This window comes from Platichthys flesus, chromosome 5 (assembly GCF_949316205.1).
Source record: "Platichthys flesus chromosome 5, fPlaFle2.1, whole genome shotgun sequence".
Classification (NCBI taxonomy): Eukaryota; Metazoa; Chordata; class Actinopteri; order Pleuronectiformes; family Pleuronectidae; genus Platichthys; species Platichthys flesus.
Genome location: NC_084949.1, coordinates 2,941,567 through 2,960,884, shown reverse-complemented (window position 1 = coordinate 2,960,884; position 19,318 = coordinate 2,941,567). Strand labels below are relative to the sequence as shown.

The 19,318-nt window shown below is 40.5% G+C and overlaps 1 protein-coding gene across 6 annotated transcripts in view; it reads right to left on the bottom strand.

Annotated features, from left to right (window-relative positions):
• The window catches only part of LOC133954338 (VPS10 domain-containing receptor SorCS1), a 166,169-nt gene that overhangs the window by 33,673 nt on the left and 113,178 nt on the right, over window positions 1–19,318 (bottom strand). For all 6 annotated transcript variants that reach the window (XR_009920769.1, XR_009920768.1, XR_009920770.1 and 3 more), the window contains exons 4-10: window positions 15,542–15,700; window positions 8,848–8,921; window positions 5,688–5,752; window positions 4,381–4,499; window positions 4,094–4,183; window positions 2,548–2,727; window positions 1,421–1,567 (exon numbers count right to left, since the gene is read on the bottom strand). Coding sequence is in view for 3 of the 6 variants with exons in the window: in XM_062388711.1 (XP_062244695.1) it covers window positions 1,421–1,567; window positions 2,548–2,727; window positions 4,094–4,183; window positions 4,381–4,499; window positions 5,688–5,752; window positions 8,848–8,921; window positions 15,542–15,700 (834 nt within the window). In the remaining 3 variants the exon portion in view is untranslated. The remainder of the gene's footprint in view (window positions 1–1,420; window positions 1,568–2,547; window positions 2,728–4,093; window positions 4,184–4,380; window positions 4,500–5,687; window positions 5,753–8,847; window positions 8,922–15,541; window positions 15,701–19,318) is intronic.

Here is a 19,318-nt window from a genome sequence, read left to right as displayed (position 1 = left end):
ATAACTGAAAATATACAATTTATATTTATATTGACAGTAATGACTTGGTAGTAGCACAAAATGTCAGCTGCACATATGCAGTCAACACATACAGCAGACACACATCTGATGGTAAATGTCAACACAGAGCAGTATTTGGATGTCCGATTACGCTTCCCTGCAGAGCTGTATGATAGAGTGGATGTAAAGGAGAGCACAGAGAATAGACAATGTGCACAAACACATTGATTTTCTACCATAATCAAACATCTGACAATGTGGATGTTTGGACAATATATATATATTTTTTTTTTACAAGGATCATCAATGAACACATTTAGCCTTTACTCTTCCAGTTTATACATTCTTTGATGAATTACCCACATTGAGTCTGGTTCTACAGGTTTCGTCCAGTAATGAGGGAATTTTTTCTCTCTATAGTCGCCAAAGTGCTGCCCATTGTTATTTGTATTCATTCATTTGCCATTTAACCCGTGAAGCACTTTGCAACCTTGTTTAGATAAGAGCTTTTCAAATAAGATTATTATTATTGTTATAATTGGATCAGTTGAAGATTGTCAGATACATCTGCTGAGCTACTGCATTCAAGCACAACCTATAGTTTCCCACTGAAATCCAGACTTGTGACTAAATCTATTTCAAAATGGTAGGCCACAGCTTCTCACCATGAAGCCATGAGAGAGCCATGTCAAGAATATTGGTATGGCTAAAACTCATCTCATCCCATTGATTAAAACAGTCTTTCAATAATGTGGTGTAAATGTAGGGTACAATTATGCGTGTTAGTTTTAAAACAAAAAACTCCAGAATCAAAGTTCTCGATATATTACATTATTTCTATGCATTAGGGATAATGCTATCTCAAATATTATTCTGGGTTTCAATACAAAAAAAAGATTTTAGGAAAGATCTGATATTTACAATAATAAATGCTCAATACATTGGATTTTGGACAACAGTTTGACAGAATGGCCAACATGTTTGATGAAGATACAACCGATCTATGTTATTTTCTGAGTCTGTATATAACTCTTTAACAAATATTAGTATAGAGCGATAAACTGTTAGATTGTGTATTCAAAATGCCGGACCTCGACTCAGATAGACTACGAGAAGCAGCCAACTTAGAGATTGTAAGACAGTTAAAAAAAAAAAAGAAAAAAAGTCAGCATTGTCTTCTTTGCCTGACACCTCTTTCTCTCTTTGCTACTTAAATGGGAGGTCAGCTTATTGGACTGGATCAAAATGGCTGACCTTTCTGCTCAGCAGCCTCGGAGCACTCAGCTTTGACGGGCGCTGCTCTTTTTTGAGCTTGGCCTCTCATTGCTGCTGGGATCAGTCAACTTCTGTCAAGGCCCCTCTTTGATGGAAGTGCACACTTATAAAAAAACATTGCATGAACTCGCAGGTAGACACTCACTAGCACACAGTGAATGCTGTTGCCCCTCAGGTCTTTGCTCGGGGCCTGCAGCAGCCTCCAGTCTCTGCCTCTGTTGTAGGTGATGTGCGTCTTTACTTGGTTATCAGTCTTCTTGTTGGCCAGGAACATCCCTTTTATTCCCGCTACCTGGGAAATAAAAAAAAAAAGCAACTCACAGCTCCGGGACAACCCAGCCAGGTGTGCTAGCCTCATCCGTATCGTCTGTACTTTATGTGGCAACAAAGCCACATGAAGTCACATGCACTGAGTGGAAAATGATCGACTGTCTGGGAGCTTGTGAGTAATCAATGTGTGTCCTAAATGAATCTGACTCCTCGCTTGTGGCTCACAGGAATAAGTCAAGGGATGCAGAATTGAATCAGTGACAGTCACATCAGGCAAAGTAACTCTACTTTGGTAATTGTCACATACTTCAATCTCCCTTGGAGGAGAGAATTAGCATATTCTACATTTTGGGTGGTGACCCCAATCAAGAGGGTGGATTTGATTCTACCACAGAGGCCACAGGAAGGCATGAGCGGCATCACTAACAGCTTCATCTTCGGAGTCGGGTAGATCTTTCCATTCTACTCGTACTGCTGATATGTCTTTAAAATACCTTACTGCCATACTGTACCCACAGCTTCAGAATTAGCTCTTTAACTGACTTAATTTCACCCCCTTTTTGGATTAGATGCATTTTGTGAAGTAATATCTGCAGTTATTCATCAAAGAAAGAAATAATCTCTAGCCTCCCAAAAATCCATATCCCTGGCACAATTCCCTATGGCCTTTGTTGATGTCAGCACTTTGAAGCTGCTTCGTATTCACACAATGTGCTCTGAAGACTGTAGGCCTACCGCAGCAGGTTTTTTCCACAATGACAAAAGAAGCACGTTTGATGATCTCTGTCGCCAAGCTCTAAAATACTGATCACTGTTCATAATAACTTGCAGGCTAGGCACTCATCAAGCAGGCCCTTTGTTTGATGCTGCAGACCTGCAGATAGAAAATAGGCCTCATGTGCAGTATACAAATCCAACACTAAAGACCAAAGTTCATTCCCAGCATGGTACAGTAGAAATTTGATATCATACCGTTTGCAACCAAATGGGCTGTGTCCTTACTTCATATAGATCGACCATGACGTTGCCCTCGTGGCCCATGCTGCTGACCACGTTCTCCAGGGCCAGCGTGTAGTAGACCCCCGACGTGTCGGACACATACAGATTGTAGGTTTCGTTTTGGTTCCACTCCTGCACAGCTGCCACCACACGGTTCTCATCCGTGCTGATCACATGCAGGTCCTGGAAGAGAGAGAGGAATGTATTAGATAACAATGGCACGCTAGATAACCACAGTGTTGTATATTATTCTTTATCATTCCCTTGTCATTCTGTTTTGTTTGATGTGCACCTTTCATTTGGATATTTGTTTTTAGATTAATTCTGTGCCATGGTATATGATTGTTCTCAATAAAATATGTCATAATAACATGAAAAGAAAATGTTCCAGCATTAATATGATCTTGTCAGTATGGTGAGAAACTAAGTACATATTTGTTGTCATGACAGAAGCACTACACAGGGAACATGCTGTGGTCCTGTTAAAACCTTTGATACATGATACCAACTTATCAGGTCACTACAAGGAATGATTGCCTAGTTTGTTAACCAATTTATAATATGCCAATTGATTTGTTCTTTCAATAAAAGTTCATAATTTGTCATTATAAAATAAAATACATCATGTTAAAATGTGCAAAGGGTTTCATTAAAACTAAACATCTTGTTCTAAACATAAACTGCAGGACGTTATGTTAATTTTGTGGCAGCATTAAGTGCCAACATATTAGTGCATTCAAATCTGCAGTACATTGTTATATAGATGCAGCAAACTCTCCTAAGCACACTGTGTAAGTACTAAGATTATAAATTACATGGATCTGAAATTAATACAATACAAATACATTTGATCTGAATACACCCTCATTTGTTATTAACATCACCTCTCGTGATGCCGTGCATGCCAATGAGGAATATGGAACTTTTATATTGTATACTGTTCTTAGACACCTGCTGGGTTTAATCATATGCAACAATCAGATATGTTACATCTTCTGCATTCCCATATTTTAACTCGGAGGATACGGCAGTCATTAACACTGCGCCAGGCTTATCGGGCAGAGATTATGCAGCTGAGGCCATGCTGTTCAGTTCTATTCTTCATCTGCCTCTCACTGTGCCAATAGCACCTTGCAGTGAGCACACATCAACCGGGGAGGGGGCCCGGGGCTTGATTGAATAAAACATGTTTAATTGTCAATGGAGGACGTGACAGGCAAGGCTGTGTTCGACGCAGAGCAGCACGGAATAACAACTCTTGGAACACTGTTGAGAGTTGCTTTTGGTCTTGATTTGCACATAAATAACAAAACGGAGAGTCACACAGTGGCAGCTCTTTACTGCAACTTTAGTCCACGTAAACGAACAGAGCGTGGAGCGAACTGATGCGTGCCTCACATGCAGAGGACGTCCACAGGCTGCAGCTTTACATTCCACTCATGGATCCTTGGTGACAGATGATGAGATATGGACTCTGACCAAATATCAGTTAATTATACTCCAATCCGTTCATTTTGATGTAATGTTAAGGTGCAGATATGTTACTTACCTTGGGTAGGGTGTACTTGGGCAGCTTCATCGGGTTGAAGACGTCTCTTTTAGCAGACACATAGTAGATTGGCCTCCCCGCAGTTGATACCTTACGGTGATGAAGGCGTCGAGTGCAAACATTTGGAGAGACGGGTATGAATAAAGTCACCACAGGGACACATAAAGCTACACTCACTGCACCTGTCTAACAGTGACCTTGACAAATGTCTTGCAAAAAATCCTCACACTTCGTAGCTCATACACTGTAACAAATGTTTTCACTGAGTAAACTGGCCAATTACCCACCTGGACAAACACATACTCATCTTGTACCACCAGGGAATTGGGGTCAATGTAGCCTGGGAATGGTTTGCCCTTGTTGGCATCTGTGCAGTTCTGCAGCTTGCAGGTGACATACAGTGCCTCTGTTCCCACACAAACACACACACACAAAGACACACACAAGCACACATGTCAAGCCATGGCTTCTGCAATGTTATTAGCCAATGAAGAAAGGCAGCCTTCACCCAGAGCCAAGCGGCCTCCTTAGGCTTCCTACATTACTCGTGTCAATAAAGTGGTCCCAGTAAGGGAGGAGCCGGGCAGAGGGGAAGACAGATGACCACAGAGGCCAATTGCTTTCTTTGCCTTCAATCGCAGCGCTGGGAGAGAGCTGTCCCCACATGTTAGCCTGTGCCAAAAAAGGGTTGGCTTCCTCCATGTGCACATGATCAATAGTGATAGTCTCTGGCTATGCAACTGTAACATCTGACACAACTAATGTTTGCTGTGTGTGTTTGCACAGCTGTGTCTGTCAATTGTGTTGGCCTCAAAGAGGTTATTCGCACAGAAAGATGGCAACGATACTTTGAGAGCTTTTTGAAAAATTACTGAACTTAAACCGCTGCAGCAGGATCTTTTCGGTCAAACTTCATAACTGTTGACTCTTATTTCTCATAATGAACGTGATCAAAACCCAGGTCAAAATTACCACCTAATGACATCATCTTCCCCTGAAGAAATCACATTATACATTATACTATAAAATATACACTATGTTAGTGAAGTGCTTTTATAGTCACTCTTCCAAGACTATAAACTGTTTAAAAAGATGGATATCCCCTTAAAAACATGATTTTAAAAGTGTATTAAATATATTGCAAATATATGATTTGTTTATACCATTACTTAAAAGTCTAAATCTTAAATGGCTTGGACAGAATAATCGTAATAATAAATTGGAGAAATGATAGGGACAAAAAAAATATACTTTTTTTGAAAGATTCTGACATCAGATGTCATAAGGAAATTAAGTCAAATTCTATATATAAACCTACAATACCCCAGTGTTCATTGTCATTCAGGAGAATAAGTGACATTTCTTGGCCACTGAGCAAAATCTTTTGCTTTTAAAAGCATTCTAATATATGCATTACTTTTCTCTCCATTGTCATTGTGTCCCCAGACTTGGCCATTTGCGTTGTCCCTTTGCATTACCCTTCAGCAGAATTGTCCAGACAACTCCTGGTCCCTCTCTACTTTAGGACAATGCTCAGGGTACAGTACAAATACAGCAGAAAATGGAGAGATGAACTCGGATTTCAATTACTCACGTCCTTCAGAGATGCTGGTTTCCAGGTGAATTAAGCCCGGCTCTTTGTCCAAACCCATTTTTGACCTGAAAGGAGGACAAATGTGTTTCAGGAACATCACTGCTGGTCTTTTGCTGTTGGGCAGGTGCTACCTACCATGGATGCTGTGTCACTTCAGCGATTGCATGCTGCAAAGTCAGACAAATGTATAGCTACTGCGTGGGTAGGACAAGTGCTAAGACTGCTCTAGTAAACATCAGCAAGCAATTGGCAGCATAAATGACCACGTCCATTTCTTCAATATCATTGGCAGTTTAAAGTGCAAGGAGAAGAAAGACCTCATGTTTACAGAGTAATCTAAATGTTCAGAGGCCCCAGAAGGACGTTTTCCCCCATAGAAAGATGGAGGAGAATGTTTCCTGACTTCATTAGAAGAGGAAAAGCCATTGATTTTCTCGCTACAGTCGGGATGCCTGCAGTTGGATAGCATATAATCATTACGGCATTAAATATGTATTAAAAAGACTGGGGGATCAGAGGAGAAGCAAAGGCAGAACACACGGGGGGGGGTGGAGAGAGAGAGAATGTGTGGACAGGTAGCACATAAATGGGGAGAGAAATAAAAGGGGTCTGTGCTGTGTGAGAGTAATGAGGAGCAGACACAGTGAGAGATAGAGACCACCATGACCTCTAATCATTATACATTTCGGTAGTATTGGTGATTTCCCAGATGAAACACAACTGTGAATATGATGGCCTACTTATCTAAATTTACATTTCCCAATTGTTTCCTGAATAATCCATTCAGGTACCTAAGAGCAGTGTGAGGCAGACAGAGACAAAGTCTTTGAGTTAGCTGAGCTGTACGGTTTGTTTAAGCTTGGGAGGCAAACTTCAGCTTTTAAGTAGCTGTGCCTCCAGTGGTGTCTATGTGTGACACTGGTTTGGGCAGCTGTGTGGTCTCTGTGGAGACACGGCATGGGAACAGGTGGAGAAACAACAGCACTTGGAAGTGAGATGGAGATGATGCCTTGTGCAATATCACACACAGGCAGCTGCACCGGTTTTTTAAAGGGATACGTATTGTCACATGTTAAGCAGAACATTTTATGGCTGCACACAATAAGCTCACAAACTGATTAGCTGATTGCGGGGAAATGTTGAGCACCGTTTGTTCCAATTCACACCGACCGGTGCTGTGTGGCTGAGCACTGCTCAGGTCGACCAAATAATACACTTACACTCTTCATCTTCCTTACACGTTTGGTGGCCACATGTGCAACAGACGTAAGCTCTCTCTGCAGCCTCATTATCAGGGCTTCCACCACACCTACCGCACACTGTGCGTCCTGAAATAGATCTCTGACAGCTTCTGCAGCATCAGCCCTCCAGGCTCCCTTCACTCCTGGCTGCCCAGCCTGTTACTACCCTGACAGTTCCTCCGCAGTTTGCTGAGGCAAAAGCTTTTTGTCTTATGTTAGAAACAATGTAGGGGGCAGACACCACTGGGTAAGAAAGCAACTGTGTGGTGTTGAAACTGTTTAGCTGGGGAAAGTATGGAAGACCAGGTCAGAGTGAGTGTTAATGTAATAGCTTAAGATATGCATGCATCTGAAAGAATAGGAATGACAAGAAATAAAGAGAGCGGTATGTCATCATTTGGGTTTAAAGGCTTTGCTGAGGTGGAACAGATTATTTTACACCATGTAAAAAAGAGGACCAATACTAAGACTTAACTGAAGACTCATTTTGAAGCTTCCCTCTATAGCTGAACACTGTCAGTAATATAAAGTAACTGTCTGCCACAGAGGAAGATCAGGCATGTCAGACACATGAATAATGAAAATCTTAAAAAGCTCTCTGGCTCATCAGAATGACTTAGTCTGTCCAGGACATACACATCGTCAGAGCTGCTCTTCACTTGGATTTTTATTCAACATTAGCTTTAGCTATAGTTTCCAGGCAGTTATTGTTTTTTCTTCTTAGCAACAAATCAAAAGTGCATCAATTGCATGAAATACAGTGTTGATGACAAATATACACATTGGAGCTTTATGTTCTCATAAAGCTCCAAATCCCGAAAATACATCAGTACAATATGACTGACAAATTAATCTGTTTTATATTGAAGATTCATTAGCACCATTTGTAATGTGTCTGCTATTCCAATACATTTTCTAGACTGCTGTCTTGTCAATATGCTCTCTGTATAAAGGGGTAAATTATAATGAATGCCAATATCATTTCTGTGTCTGGAGAATGGCATCTGTAGATTTGATGGTTCAAGAAGACCGAGAGAGAAGTGAGTTCTCTCAAGAATATACCCTTGCTATTGAGTCGAAACTATAGTCATTCAACATAGGTCAAATATCAACCAGTTCAAAAGCTATGGAGCCATAGTTATAGATGATCGAGTTTGACTTGGTTTATGTTGAGACATTGGGAGGCACTTGTGTCTTTAGGTAAAATTTAGTCTGTTGGTTTTGTTCGGGAACCTCAGGACTACGATAGTGTTACCTGCAGAAAGCTAAACCAGAAGAGATAAAGAAGGACAGATAGATGGATGGGTGAATAGATGGATGGGTGAATAGATGGATGGATGAATAGATAGATAGATAGATAGATAGATAGATAGATAGATAGATAGATAGATAGATAGATAGATAGATAGATAGATAGATAGATAGATAGATAGATAGATAGATAGATAGATAGATAGATAGATAGATAGATAGATAGATAGATAGATAGATAGATAGATAGATAGATGGATGGATGGATGGATGGATGGATGGATGGATGGATAGATATACTTTATTGTCAGTCGTAATGCGACTTTTGCAGGGCTCAACAATACACACATAATTCTCAATGGAAAAAACACAGTTTAGATATTCAAACACAGTTTAAATATTTAGCAATGTTATGCATATGGCTGATGTAACCATCTGACTAAGTGGGAGCTAAATAGTTCAAGTTAATGACAAACTTTTTTACAAGGGCTTGTTTATTCAAAAAAACAACCACTACAACAAAAAACAGGCAGCACAACATTATTGCATAATTTTATAAAATTTTAATCGAAGGAAAAATGTTATTGGGCAAGCCACCAATACACACTTGAAGTACAATTTGTGTGTGCTACTTCACAATGTAACCATGTCCAGACCTGTGTACTCACCAGTAGAAGCGATTCGGAGCCACTCTCTCATGCACCAGTTGCCACCTCCTCCCAAACTCCACTGAGCTGTAGAGCTGCAGAAAGACAAGCAGGCATCACTGAGTTTTTATTCACATAGCATCTTAACAGCCTATCAAATTTACAATTCTGTGCAACACAAGCTGCCTTACTATCAAATGCTCTGTTTGCCTTCTAAAAGGCACTTGGGGTTGCATTCACACATTGACTCAGTATCTCAATCATCCTTTACACAGCTGCAGAGGAACAATGAGAGGGAAATCAGCTCTCTCACAGGGTCTCACAGGCACAAACACACAAACGGTTGTACTACCTCATTTTTACAAACAATAGAGTCATACCCTCACCTCAACCGTATCAATGGAACTCAAACACAAATGATACCTAATTCTAAACTGAACCTTCGAGCCCAGTCTTATCACTCAAACAGTCCACTGAATAAGGCGAGGGCTGGCCAAAATGTCCCCACATGCTTTGTCAAAGGGCAGTTTTGGTGATATGGAGTTGCATTAATATCCTAGATACGTCCTGGACCCTACTCCTCTGGCCATAACCCCTTGGCTGCCCCTTCCCTGAACCTTTATCCAGGGGCAAGCAGCTAGCCGAGAGCACCAGGTGACCTGAGGCTGCTTCTGACCTGAATCTTCAGCAGTAAACTGGACCAGTGGTGATATAACAAGCAGGAGTTGGAAGACTTCTTTCAACAGCTCATATGTGCATGGCGGCTTTCACACTGCTGCTGCTGCCAACCCTGTATTTTTCCACTGAGTTTTCCTTCGATCATTTTCGCCAATAATAGCCTATAATAATCATTTATTATCATTATTATTATTAATATGAATAACAGCGAATAACAGCAAATAATAATTTATTAATAATCAGCATCCATTGATAATTAAAGGGCTGAGAGGGAAAGAGAGCACATTTTCCATTTTCTACTGTAATAACATATTATATTTTTTATAATTAAAGTTCTTTATTTTTTTTCATATCGAATAATAATATATATTTGTTGGTAAGCATATTTGTAGTTTGTAACCTGAAAAACTGAGATCCCCCCCAGATGAACAGAGCAGCCATATGTACAACTCGTTCACCTGTTACATCAACCAAAAAATAATAAAGCACAATATTAGTAGTCTGATGGTTGATATAAATTACTGGGGTAACGTATTCCCAGCTGCCGACAAAAAACCTAACCTCATCCAGTAATCCAAACATCAACAACTGGCGATACAGCTTTGTCCCCAGTTGCCTGTAGTCTGAAATGTGTACCCATAGCCCACACCCGTTGCACACACACACATACTTACAGGTTCTATATTTAAAATTGGATCCTAAATTGGATTAGAATTTACGTCAGATTCAAACACAGACAAATAACGTGGCATGCACGACACTTCATGCACAACACTTTTTTTATTGTATATGCCCACAGGGGCATATACAATTTAATAATGGAACAGGTTGATAATGGAACTGTAAAGAAATGTGTGCAGGATGCAGGGTTCCCTGAACTAAAGAAATGTGGCTGCGGCTATAACAAGCCTGTGAATGGGAGGGGGAGAGGGAGAGAGGATCCACAGCGTTGCAGGTGGTCTCAATACAGCCATTGTTCACTCGTCAGTAAATCACTGGATTGCTCAGATTCTACCTCAGTGCACAGAAAGGGCAGTGGCAGCATGTGACATATCTGTGTGATGGAACTACAGTTATTGTCTGCACACATAAGAACCTGCATGTGTCTTAATTTGTTCCCACAATTGTTCCATTGAGATTCCGCAGGTCCTCATTTCAGCTGATTTAAATTCAAATCTGTAACTAAAAGAATGAATCAAGTCAAGTATCTGAGCTTTATACCTCTTCCAGAGTATAAAACTGCTTTCAGACATGCGCTGAGAGTATATAGAGAAACTCTGGAACTTCCGACACACTACACACGCAAAACTGTAAAGAAAAGAAAAAAAAAGTTTCAGGATAAAAAAGGGGAGACCCAATAACTAAAGACCACACAGCTTGCAAATAAGACAGTAACGGAATTGGACAGTATATTTTCTTTAACAAGTAACTGCTTTACACTGTATTCTCTAAACACTTTTCACTAACATCCCTTTTTTTTTGCTGCCCTTTGACAAAAGTGGTTTTGTTAGTACACTTCATTTGTTCGCTCTGACCCCATTGCAATTAAATATACCGCTTCATTCATTCAACAAATAAAATGCCTCTTATATTATCTTTCCATCATCTATACTGCTTATCATTTGAAGGTAGAGGGGCCGCTGACATTGGGAGAGGTGCAGGGTTGACCCTTGACTGTCGTCGGCATATCAAAGAGCTGAGTTTACTTTCAACGAGAAATAATTTCTAGTAGAATTAGTTAAAACTAACTGGAAAAATATGACATTTTTATAATTTCCCATGTAGGAACTCTTAAAGTGCTGCATCAAGTCAAACTGTATGTCCCCTCATATATTCCGCTGCTGTGTAGATGAACCCCATTGACTGAGGGAAGCGCTTATTGAAACTTCTTTGTCTCCAAACACACCTGCATTCTCTGACTAATCTGTTTACTGTGTAGCTTACAGCTGGAATTTAAAAAAGCGTAGCACTTCTTCAGTTGTTTCGTGCTGGACTTTTTCCATTTAAGGCATGAGCAGCCATGCAAAGTGTGTCAACAAGCATTTAACAGCAGATAAGAAAAATTAGACACTGTTTGTTTATATTAATTTATTTTTCTAATTGTATTTAGTTACTCTCTTCTGAAGGGCAAAGTGTTGGCCTGCATTTAAAAGCAGCTCATGAGATCACACCTAAGACAGATTGTCACTGGTATCAAATTAATAAATCCCCTGTTTTGAGTGTTAGAATCACAAACAGCACTGTTTCAGGATTGTGGCGCGGGGCTGCTGCCGTTTTAAGTTCGCTAATAGATGATGGAAAACTGTTATTTAAAATCAATTATGGTATGCAGCCATGAGGAATCATATTAGTAAATCTATTAAATTTATCAAACCTTCGCAATGCACATGGCTGAACTACTTTGGGAAACGCATTGCAATGAAGAGGCTTTTGTTTGTTTTTATATCATCACAATAGTTTTTTTTTGCATTGATATTTCATGTTATCAACAACCAGAAGTCATGGGCTCACAAGACAAGAATTACAGATTTTCTGTATTAGACTGCCCATTATTGCCTAAGCACAAATCAATTAATGATTTAACATTTCCCCACACCTTCGAGGATGACAGTAAAAAACAGTGAAGTGTTACTTTATTGCAGTCCTGACGTGAGGCGTAGCAAATATATTTTCATTTGACGGGTTCGCTTAATTCGATTGTTACACAACTGGCATTCACGCGCTATTCATCTATTCACTGTGACTATTGCATCTGGTTTGTGTGTATTCTCGTGTCAAGCAGAGAATGAACACCCGCACAGGTGATGAGAATTCCATGACTCCCATGCCAAGCTGTGCTAAGCAGATGCAAGCTGGAGGGTGTTAGCCCGGGAGGTATAGGGGCGAGGGGAGGGGGAGGAGGGTTGCAGGAAATCACTTTGACTAATTATCCTCCCACCGCAAGTTAGTTTGTAGCCAAGCATGTGACAGTGTAGGGTTGGAGGGCAGCAGAAGGGGGTGGGGTGGGTCGGAGCAGCCTCCACAACCTCCAAAGGTCTCTCAATCAACAAATGCAGCAGCACTGCCATAAGGAGGCCAGGAAATTGAAAGAGAAGCAGTTTTGTGGCAGAGACGACGCATGTGAGGCTGGACACGGGTGAGGGGAGGGTGTGGGTGAGGAGGGGAGTGGAGTGAGCAAGGCGGCACATGCCACATAGGAGTGCACAGAGTGAGTGACCAAAGAACAAAGAACTGTGGTTTGATATAGTCCTAACTAATATGTTACATTGCATCATGCGGACGCGGACGTGTGCGGGATTAGGGCCCCTTAGAACTGTGCATACACGGACAATCCTTCATTTTAGGAGTCACAAGGGAACAAGTATTGACCCCAGGCAAGTTGGCTGTGATTTCACCCCTGAAAGTTTGTGATTGTTTGTTGGTTAGTTTGCTTGATTTGGGGTTAGGGTTAGATGCAAGGGTGGAATGTGGGTCAAGATAGAACCCATTACATTTTCCAGGAATATTATCTTCCTTACTTCAACTCTGTGTTTTCTGACATTCTAATCAATTTCCCAAAAAATAATTAATGGATCTTGATGAAAAACTAAATAAGTGTGTGAACATTGTTTGAAGTTAAGGTGGGCTGTTGGGCCTTGACAGCTGAATGCACTCAACTCTATTCACATATTTTATTGAAAAATTGAATCGTCATGATATTTATAATCTATGATAATGAATGAATGCTTAATCTAAAGAAGCTGGAGATTTTGTACATTCAGGTTTTTACTTTCATCATTCAAAAGAAAAAAAAAACGGCATCGTGCATATCATGTTTTGTTAACTTATAATTTACCCTGATCTCGTTTCAAAATAGCTCAGAAGTTTGAGTGTTGTGATCCCTCAGTGAACCCGAGCCAGTGGAGTTAGAAAAAGGCTTTGTGTTACTGAGCATGTGCAAATACAGCTCTGTGAACCCAGAGGTGGAAAACGAGTCAGCCACCAGCACTGCTTAAAGCAGGTGTATCTTTGCCACACGGTAACTCAAGTACGTTTGTCAATGTAGTGGCTGCCTGTTAGTTTGGTAAGATATGAAAGCCATGTGGGCCTTTGTTGATGCCGGACTGTCAGTGCAAATATGTGGCTATACATTATGAGGGCACCACATGCCAGTGTAGAACCAATATGAACTGGACTGGGAAGAAGGGATAGGTAGAAAAGATAATTGTACTCCTAAGGATTGGTCTCAATATAAAATATAAGCCATTTCCACAAATCTTTTAATACATAATATCCTGATGATAACTTCAGTAACACACACACAAACACACTCTGTACCACCACATATCTACACGTCTCCTCAACAAAGAAGTATGCCTTCATTATTCATCACAACTGAAACATTAGACCCAAATGGGCTGAGCTGAAAGAAAAAGCATTTATTAATGCAAACAGCCTTTTTAAAATGCCTATAAATTGCACCTCTCTCGTCTTTCTCTCTGTCTCACTAGTTCTCACATAAAACTCTCTCCACCCACACGCTGCCTCTTATATTAGATGATTATTTATTCAATAACCACTTGCACTGTCTCTTAGCTCTGGCAGGATAATTCTGAAGGTGTAGTTTACAATAAGACAATAAAAAATTTGTATATCTATTGATACCTAAATATAAACAGGTTTTCCTATAAAAAAATATATATTTCACCTTAATTCTCAAATGTTAAATGTCTGAACAAAGCAATTAAATGTTCACATGTAATTTGATTTATTATATATAGATATTATATAAGCTTCATTTCAAGTGTAACGTGCCATTCACACATGCAGATTCATAAGCCTGGGACAGCAGCTTTTGTTCATTGTCTATGAGACCTGGCTCTGCAGGTCTGGAACCTCCCTGCTGAGCTCATCAGATTAAAGGTCCTGCTATTAACACCGAGTCATCCAATCACAAGTGGACATCAGTAAGTGTGAAAGTACCCAAGATGTATTGAGGACGTATTCAGGATCTGATCGGTGAGACCACATTAAGAGGTGATCTGGTCCAAAAATGTTAGCTTTGCCCAGCGTACTGAGTCCCTCTCTTTGCTTCACTCCTTCTGTCTCAAACATAGATACACACACTCCACTTTCTACTACTCAACAAAAAAGAGGCCAAATTATCCAGGATTTATGTGCTGCCATCTTGAAATGTATGTTATGCAGTAGTGATATTGGAGAGAAGCCACAATATCTGAGTCCCTCAAATACAACAATCTGAACTCAATCTGAACTGTCAATCAGGACGGTTCTCCCATTTTTCAGGCATAGCTACCCGTCAGAAACCATGTTGGAAAAAATTGTTATTGACTTGTACCTTTCTAGTTTGCCCAATGCCCCACCTTGAAGCCTGCCAACAGGGGGGAAATCAAGTGAGCTGAAATGCCGTCAATCTTTATATTAAGTCATCGGTGATGTCAGACGGGCTAAAGATAGCATCATTGGGTCTTAGGAAATGAGATGATTGGAAGTGAGATCCAACCAGTGGATGGACATAGTTCATAACTCCACCATGCAAATTAACTTTTAGAAAATTGTACCATATAACAATTAGTGTTAGGAGGTCAGAATTATGATATACATATGTAAGTAAAAAACACAGATCAACTTTGTCATAATCTTGAAATAAATTTCACTTAAAATGTATTATTTCTTAACTGATAAAGAATTGTGATAGAGAAAGTCACATTTTTTAATCTGGAAGTGCCGACTTTGACTCGTGAAAATCCAAACCTTTCATCTCTTTTGCTCTATTTGGTGATCACAGAGTTCTGAATCAGTGGATTTGGAACTACCTGAATTATATAACCTTGCTTATCCACCTTTCTCTCGAATGAACTTCATGAACTCTGACTGTGTGCTTTGAGCCAAATTCTTGTGTAATAGGATCTCACATTTATCCAAGTCGCTCAGGGGCAATGCATCCCCCGATTGTTGTTGCATATCCGACTCAACACTCAGCTTATTTGAAACCTTAAACAACCCAGCGCTCAACTCGACTTGCTGGTTCTCTAACCTTTTGGTCGTGGCTGTAGGCAAGAATCCAGTCCTCCTGATCAGGATGGAAGAGCAGGCTGAGGATGTAAAAGTTGAGACGGTACTTCTGGTAGGTTGCTCCTTCATCGGAGCTGATCAGGAGACTGCTCTCCACTTCCGGATCGGTTAGCAGCATGATCTGGTGACAGCAGGGGGACAGATACGGGTTAGAGTTAGCATGTTTCAAACAGTAAATGAGCTTAACAAAAAAATAAAAACACAGGGAAACAGTGACAAACACAAGGTAGAGGGTGCTGTCTATTATTTCTCACATGTATGCACCTCACCCACGTCTGTGTGTGTGTGTGTGTGAGAGAGAGAGAGAGAGATCAATCAAGCCTGATTACCATATGTGTGATATGAAGTGCATTATTGCTGTGGCTGCAGATTAGCGGGTAAAAACACTTGCAGCTAAAATGTGTGTATTTCTTTGTTTGGCTTAAGCACCATGGCTGTGTGTGTCCCGTCAATTCCATTTCTGCAGTCTGCCTCTGTCTCCACTCTCGCTTCCCATGCTCAGTCAGGCCTGGAAAGCAATAATTTCCCATGAGGTTCTTTCTTTTCTTACACGTCTAAACATTTTTGCCAAATTCTGGCACGGTCCCCAGAAATAAAAATCACAAAGATATCCCCGGATAATATCAGATGCAAACATAATTAAATAAGTGGACTTCAAGACAGGCTCTCTCATCATTAGAAGAATGTACAGTAGCAGAGAGTAACTTGTGCTACTGTAACACATTTATGGTTGTATGAATCGACTGCAAGTATCAGTGTGAGCCTGTAAGTGATACTGGATTACACAAGAGCTTATGATTTTGTATGTCTATAAGTGATACCTGGCAGATACCCCCCTGATATAACATTTGTTAAAGATGCATTGTCGAACAACTTGAATTCCAACGTACAGGTCTTTAGTGGTCCGCTAACATCCCTGGTCAGTATTTGTCCTGAGTGTTCACATCCCGAAGGATCTCACCCAGACTTATAACCACACGAGTATTATGGAAACCTCAGCAGTGTCTGTATTTCTTGAGAAGGCAGAGGGAATTTGGCATGCCAATCAAATTCCTCTAGAGATGCACAGTGGAGAGTTTTCTGAGTATGGAACTCAGAAATTGTGAGGGTAATGGCCAGATACAAATAATGCCGGATTTAGATACTCAAGGGCAAGTCTGGCTGAGGAAGTAATAAGAGTGTAGAGAGAAAGAGAGCAAAACTGATGTGAGATCAGGGAGTGGTGGCAATTTGCAAACCTCCAATAAACCCAAACAGAAGAAGAGTTAGAAAAGATTAAGGTGACAACATAGCAATTCCCAGTAATGACATCAGTGTGGCTATGTCTTCAAAAGTCAAGGCTAGACACAGTGTTTGTGATAAGAAATAAAAAGCTGTCAAAGGCAACATGTTGGGGAGGCGAAGAAACACCCACTCAATCATTGAATACGTTGAAACACTGATGAGTGTGTGATCTAATGCAGGAGTAGCAGCTAACACCAGTACTGGAGAGGATCAACTCTCCAGGGACTATGAGACCTTAACTGACCCTTCATCAACATCGTCAGGTAATTAATTAGCTCATTGGAATAAGTTTATTTTGGAGATTTGCATGTTTCCGTGTCTGGTTGACATTAACAGAATTAATTACGCATTGGCCACTTGTTGCCTCAAGCAATAAAATTTGACTTTTTTTTGTCCTAAAACTTAGTCTCAAACCAATGGCATGTGCATTGGATGATATTTACAGGGGGATAATAACTACACCCGCCCAGCAAGCCCCACAGTGGACAACGTAAGTGTTACACCAACAGAGAGAGATATGTAATGCTTAAACGGTGCTCTTGGGTATGAGATTCCAGGCATCAGGAGCAGTATGGTTTCAAATCTCAACTGTATCCAAACCCTAGTCTTAACAGGCTGCATCACAGTCTGCCTTGGCAGCTGCACAGTGCAGCGCCGCAGGGCTCGACAGCAGGTGGTAAGAGCAGCACATAACACCACAGGAAGAGCCTCACCAACACTGAGCATCTACCAGACCAGAGCGACCAGGAGGGGCCGTAACATCATTAAAGACTTTATTTGCCCACAACTTGACCTATTCACACTTCTAAGATGCTACATGAGTGAAGCAGAACATACAAAACAAAGGGACAGCTTCAAATCACAGGCCATCAGAGAATCCCAAGAAAATGTGACAAGTTAACTTTAAAAAATATCACTGATAATGACACTGTGATAAAGTCACAAACATTAAGTAATTGACAGTATCCATAATTCGCCTGGTTTTTACAAAATAATATTGATGTCGCAGCAGAAAGAGAAAAAACAAATCTGTATAACATTAAAATGTAAAATACATCACGGTATAACATGAGGAATTTTCGCTCATGCACAAAACTTTACAAAAAACGTTATTGTGTGTGATTTCTGTCGAACACAACAGCCCCAGCAACGACAAATAATTGCACTCAACAGCCATCCATGTCATCACAGCCAGTGAAGGTGTTTGACCCTAAAATAAGAGTCCGTCTCACAAAATCTAGCCCAAAATAGCATTAATATGTTAAGAGAACATAAACTGTGTGCAATTGTCAGTATCATGGCAGATATAACACAGATAGAGGAGGTGATCAAAGCCATTCAACCTTTTGCCCATAAGCCCTCCACTGGAAATGTGTTAATAATTACACTTCAGATAATTTTTTACATTTTACTTACCTATGTTATCACTATCTGTCTCCATACAATAACTCTCTTTTTGTTCACCTAACTGTCCTAAATTTCCTTTCAAAGGTTGTTTTTTTTCAGCAAAAGAAATGTTATTTTTCACAAATCAAGCATAACATTAGATGGTGTTGCATGTTGCACATAATTTCCTCTGAGACACGTTTGATATTTATCAGGTACAGTTACTTAAAACAGTGTTTATCTTTGAGTGTATATAGAGACATAAACAAAAACAAAGTTATTGATTGTTTTAAATTGTTTAGATCTTGTGGCTTTGAAATAGGCTTATTATAGTAATCCATCTCTCCATCCGTCCTGTTCCAGATACCCTCTCTCCAGAAAGGCTACTTAGCTACTCGGGGGGGATCCTGATGTTCCCTGGCCAGATTGAAAATATAATTTCTCCAATGAGTACGGGGTCTACCAGGGGGGCTCCTCCTTGGTGAGGGTGCCCCGGAAAACCTCCAATGTAAGGCAACCAGCGGGCATCCTGATCACTGCTCCTTTCAACATGGGAGCAGTGGCTCTGTTCCAAACTCCCTGTGGATGTCCAAACTCCTCACCATATCGCTGAGGCTAAGCGCAGCCACCCTGTGGAGTAAGTTAGTTTCAGCAGCTAGTTTGCACAATATCATTCTTTCTCGTCACTTCCTAAAGCTCATGACCACATATTCATTGCATGAAGTAATTATGAAAATGGCAGATTTTATGAAACATTTTCTAATTTGCCAGTTTAGAAATTACAGGACACTAATATGTGCCTGAGTCCAGTTTTTTCCGTGATGCCTCTGTTGCCAACAGGTCGATAAAAGTTCTTATGCAAGTGCAGAGGCAGTACTGTGCCTGCAACACATACACACACACACAGTGACTTACATCTGGTTCAGAGATGCCCTTTGGCATGACAATCGTTGTATGTGCATTATGTCGGCAGACATAATGCACATGAATGAATGAGAATACATACTGCTCTCATTGTCAATATCCTTATCAGTATGCCACCGTATTGCAAAGGGTTTCTACTCCCTCA